The 5,815-nt window shown below is 39.7% G+C and overlaps 1 protein-coding gene across 1 annotated transcript; it reads left to right on the top strand.

Annotated features, from left to right (window-relative positions):
* The first annotated feature begins 911 nt into the window (after positions 1-911).
* LOC145114739 (Leucine-rich repeat receptor-like protein kinase family protein) lies at positions 912-4,625 on the top strand. The gene is made up of 2 exons (XM_079050811.1): positions 912-3,822; positions 3,905-4,625. The coding sequence occupies exons 1-2, from the start codon at positions 1,020-1,022 to the stop codon at positions 4,372-4,374; spliced, it is 3,273 nt and encodes a 1,090-aa protein (XP_078906937.1). The 5' UTR covers positions 912-1,019; the 3' UTR covers positions 4,375-4,625.
* Positions 4,626-5,815: the final 1,190 nt, after the last annotated feature.

The raw sequence follows: 5,815 nt of genomic DNA, 5'->3' as shown, positions 1-5,815 counted from the left end.
CTAGCTATTATAATCAATCAATTATCTTTACAAACAAAAACATAAAATCGTCACTGGACCATAGATTTTTTCTTTTTTTTGCTATTTTTTAAGAAATGATTATGACCAAATTAGACATGCATGTTTCTAAGATAAAAGAAGGAAGTTATATATAGAGATACATCATATATAAGACTCTATACATATATAGATTGTTGAGTTGAGTGAAAAAAACTACAGGGGATGGAGGGCATTAAAGTAAAAAGAAGCATATATATAGCCATATAGGTGGTGTCATTGAACAACATGTCTAGGGCTGACAATGAAAACTATAACTCAAAACATGTAAGGAAAAGGAAGGGGGCACCAAACCAAACCAAACCCCAAGGATTATTAACATTTACCTGCCTGTATACACAAAGCTAACTGCCAAAATACCTTTAATTTTCACAACAGAAAAACACTACTCACTACTATACCTCCTTTTACACTTTACCCTTAGTGAGTGAGGTGTGTCATTATGGAATTACCAATTACAAAGTCACCAACCCAACCTGTTAACATGTTTATGGAATAATAGAATCATGGCAAACGCCTATGTTAACTTTATATACTCCTAACTTTTTTATCTTATAAATATTAAAAAGTTAGGTTGGTTTCGATTTTAAATTTCAATATGAAAATTGAGTTTTAGTTGGGTTGACACCGGTTTGATATTATTAGATAAGCAATAGAGAAGTGTGGATCGAAGTGAAGTATTGTTGGAAAAAAAAAATTAATTAATTAAAGCCGAGAAGTAAAGTAAGTGAAGAGTAGATGCATGGGTTCCCTTGGGTTAATTGGTTATATATAAAAATGAAAGTGCGATTGGTTGGATCCAGATCTGTTGGACATGGACTGCAATTCTTAATCTTGTTGTATAAATTACTATAAACGAAACATGGGGTTCCCCCCTCAACAATCCCCATAAAAAAAAAAAAAACACACACACACATCTCTTCTGCTCTGTTCTTCTCTTCTCTCCTCTCCTCACATGAGCAATGCCTGCACCCTTAAGAAATCCCAAACTTTCTTCTTCTCCAATCTTCTACTTCTTCTTCTTCCTTTTCTTCTTCCCTTTTATCTGCCATTCCATTGATATACAGGGTCAAGCTCTTCTAACATGGAAAAACACCTTAAACAGCTCCACAGATGTATTGAAATCTTGGAATCCTTCTGACCCAACTCCTTGCAATAATTGGTTAGGGATTCAGTGCAATTCAGATGCTCATGTGGTCGCTATAAAATTAAACTCTCTGGATATACAAGGACCGCTACCTTCAAATTTACAGCCTCTTAACTTCTTGAATTCCCTTATTCTTTCATCCGCCAATCTCACCGGCACCATTCCCAAAGAGTTTGGAGACTACCTTCAGCTTACGCTCATTGATATATCCGATAATTTGATTACTGGTTCAATCCCGCCCGAGATTTGCAGCCTAAACAAGCTGCGAACTCTGTCTCTTAATACCAATCTTCTGGAAGGTGGAATCCCTCTGGACATTGGGAATCTTTCAAGTCTTGAAAACTTGATGATTTTTGATAATCAATTGAGCGGTGAGATCCCAAAGAGTATAGGGAAGCTGGAGAGGCTTCAAGTTATTAGAGCTGGGGGAAACAAGAATCTGAAAGGAGAGTTGCCGGAGGAAATTGGAAATTGTAGCAATTTAGTGATGTTGGGTCTTGCAGAAACCAGTATTTCCGGCAGTCTTCCGGCATCCATCGGAAAGCTGAAACGGGTCCAGACGATAGCTATCTACACGTCGCTATTGTCAGGTCCTATTCCAGATGAAATTGGGAACTGCACTGAACTCAGGAATCTCTACTTATACCAGAACTCCATTACTGGTTCCATCCCGAGGTTAATTGGGGAGCTTCGAAAGCTTGAGAGCGTGCTGCTATGGCAGAACAGTTTAGTCGGGACGATTCCAGAAGAAATTGGAAGGTGCAGTCAGCTTTTGACCATCGATTTATCTGAGAATTCGTTAACCGGAAATATTCCGACGAGTTTGGGAGGGCTGTCGAAGCTTCAAGAGCTTCAGTTGTCGGTGAACCAATTATCAGGTATGATACCTGTGGAAATCACAAACTGCGCTGCTCTGACTCATTTGGAAGTTGATAACAATCAACTGACGGGAGAGATCCCCATTTCGATCGGAAAATTACAGAGCATGACTCTGTTTTTTGCGTGGCAGAATAATCTTACAGGCAACATTCCAGAGTCTTTATCCCGATGTGAGAATCTTCAAGCTCTTGATCTCTCATATAACCAACTTTTTGGTACGATACCTAATCAAATCTTTTCACTTAAAAATCTTACCAAGTTACTATTGCTTTCCAATGATTTGTCGGGTTTTATCCCATCCGATATTGGAAGCTGCACTAACTTGTACAGATTCAGAGTCAACGATAATAGACTTTCGGGTATTGTTCCATCAGAGATAGGGAATTTAAAGAATTTAAATTTTCTCGACATGAGCAACAACAAATTCGTGGGAGCGATTCCTCCATCCATCTCAGGATGTGGGAATCTTGAGTTTCTTGACCTTCATTCAAACGGCCTCAATGGTGTTTTCCCTGATACACTCCCGAAAAGTTTACAGTTTGTAGACATGTCGGATAACAGGCTTACAGGTTCGTTAAGTCCTAGTGTTGGTTTGTTGACTGAATTGACTAAATTTAATTTGGGAAAGAATCAACTTTCCGGTGAAATTCCAGCGGAGATCCGTTCTTGTAGTAAGCTACAGTTGCTGGATCTCGGAAACAATGGTTTCTCAGGCGAAATACCTAAACAATTAGGCCAAATCCCGTCGCTTGAAATCTCACTCAATCTAAGTTGCAACCAGTTCACCGGTGAGATACCGTCTGAGTTTATGGGACTTACCAAACTCGCAAGCCTAGACCTGTCCCATAATAAAATAAACGGGAAACTAGACGTCCTCACAAACCTTCAAAACCTCGTCTCCCTCAATGTTTCATACAACGACTTCTCCGGCGAATTACCAAACACTCCGTTTTTCCGGAACCTCCCTCCCGGTGATCTCGCCGGAAACAAAGCTCTTTACATTTCCGGCGCAGTCGTTACCCCGGCTGACAAAACCGGTCATGCCAGGTCATCAACAAAACTAGCGATGTCGATCCTCATCAGCATTAGTGCAGTGCTGGTCCTGCTAGGAATTTACACGTTGGTGAGGACCCGTTTGGCCAACAAACAAGTAATACGTGAAACATGGGAAATGACATTCTATCAAAAGATGGAAGTTTATGTCGACCATATAGTTCACGATCTGACATCAGCAAATGTGATTGGCACCGGAAGCTCTGGAGTCGTATATAAAGTGACGACTTCAAATGGGGAAACCCTAGCTGTGAAGAAGATGTGGTCAACCCAAGAGTCGGGAGCTTTCACCTCTGAAATCGAGACACTTGGTTCGATCCGACACAAGAACATCGTTCGTCTGTTAGGCTGGGGTTCGAACCAGACGATTAAACTTCTGTTTTACGATTACTATCCTAACGGAAGCTTGAGTTCGCTCCTCCATGGTGCTGGTGCTGGGATTGGGAAACAAGCAGGAGCAGAGTGGGAGACTAGGTACCAGGTTGTACTAGGCGTGGCTCATGCTCTCGCGTATCTACATCATGACTGTGTGCCCGCTATTTTACATGGAGATGTGAAAGCCATGAATGTGCTATTGGGTCCGAACCTACAACCTTACCTTGGTGATTTTGGGCTGGCTAGACTTGTTACAAAAGACCAAAACCAGAGACCTCAGCTGGCTGGTTCTTATGGATATATGGCTCCTGGTAAATTACTTTTATACCCTTCTCTCTCTTACTTTTTGTTGATTGTTAATTTGTACAATAATATTGTACATGATCACTGCAGAACATGGGTCGGCGCAACGGATTACGGAGAAGAGTGATGTGTACAGTTTTGGAGTAGTTCTGTTGGAGGTGCTGACAGGAAGGCATCCACTAGATCCATGTTTGCCAGGTGGCACACACTTGGTACAATGGGTACGGGACCATTTGCATGGAAAGAAGGATCCGGTTGAGATTCTGGACCCGAAGCTGAGAGCAAGAGCCGACCCTCAGATGCATGAAATGCTTCAGACGCTCGCCGTCTCATTTTTATGTGTCAGCTCACGTCCAAACGACCGACCAATCATGAACGATGTGGTTGCAATGCTCAAGGAGATCCACCACGAGGAATCACTTATAAGGTCATCCGACACACAAGAGTTGAAAGGGAAACTATTGGTCAATCCTGCATCCCCAGCCCCAGCCCCTACTAAATCCATGGTTTTGCAAGCTTCTTCTAACTGCTCATATGCCTTCTCAGATGACTCCATGTAATGTAGTAGTGTCTTTTTTTTTTTTTTTTTTTTGTAGCATCTTATATTAATAATGATAATATTGATATATTAAGGTAGCGGGTTTGTACTGAATATATAGTGAGAAGAAGAAAAAAATGTACAAATTGTGTACTAGTCTAGATAGATAGATAGATTATTAGAACGTTAATGAATTGAGGATGATTGATGTAAAATAGGTTTTTAAGTGTGAATGGAGTGAGACGAGGCACATGTCTTTATCTTGGGTCGTCAGCATTGAGCAAGCAAGTGTATTGTGTATGTGTATGTAGAGGGTGGAGAAATGGCCGGTTGGTTTCATTTGGATCTATTATATTTATATAATATATAATATATAATTAATTACAAGTGTCTCTGAGCGATTTGTCCATCTACATCGAGTCAGCCTTTTCCTTGAAGTGGTATGTTGCACATGGGGCCTCCATGTGAACTTTACAACCTGACACCAATGCAATGAAGGCTTGCTTATTAAAACTAAACTTTGTGAAACAGAATCACCATAATATCCATGAATTGATGCCAAAGCAAGGGGGGATACGTACAAAAATCAACATACATATGTTTTTACTTTTTAGTACGTAGGAAATTAATAGATCGATATACAGGAACAGGAACGTACAGGAAGGAAGCAAAGCAAACACGTGTAAAAGTGTTGAGAAATTTTGAAAATTATGTGGATGCCTCCTAAATAACTGAAACCTAGCTATATATACCCATCTCATGAACAATACATTCATCAATAACGAAAAAAAAAATCTTTGGAACCCGACTTTTGAGTAAAAGCGCAAACAGACAGACTAGACTCATGTGATGTCATGGATCCAAAACTTTTCCATGGGATGGTCCCTAAATAAGTTAATTCCAATCGAATAATAAAATATTATTATTGTATATATGGTGGCGGGGGCGGGGCCTAGAATAACTAGCTAGGCACGTGGTGCTTCTAAGTCTAGTCTTATGAGTCGACAAATTATACCAATATGAACATGTAAGCAATCACGAAGCTTGCTAAATGCTAATCCCTCCATGTGATACGTACCAGTAAGAATACGATGACATGACATGATTCAAATGGGTTCTTGATCAGCTTGAACCAAAATATTAATCATGCATGCATGCATGCATGGTTGCCTCTTAAAAACATAATTAGTTGAATAATAATGAATACCTAGATTAACTGTACATGCGGTGACCTATTAATTTTGTTGTAAGTCTGAGCCATCAACAAAAGTTGGGTTTGGGTGTCAATTTTATTAATGAAATTAAGACAAACTGCAGGTAATTAGGTACTACTAGGTATAGAGTAACCAACATTAAACAATATTTTAATGATAAAAATCTGAGTCTAGAAAATTGGGTTTAGGCATGAAATAATACACTAGTCTTCACTCGGCAGACCAAACCAAACAGTAGGTTTATTATAG

The sequence above is a fragment of the Lactuca virosa genome, chromosome 5, assembly GCF_052849685.1.
Source record: "Lactuca virosa cultivar CGN04683 chromosome 5, Lactuca_virosa_CGN04683_v6, whole genome shotgun sequence".
In the NCBI taxonomy this organism is placed as follows: domain Eukaryota; kingdom Viridiplantae; phylum Streptophyta; class Magnoliopsida; order Asterales; family Asteraceae; genus Lactuca; species Lactuca virosa.
This window is presented reverse-complemented; position numbering and strand designations above follow the sequence as displayed.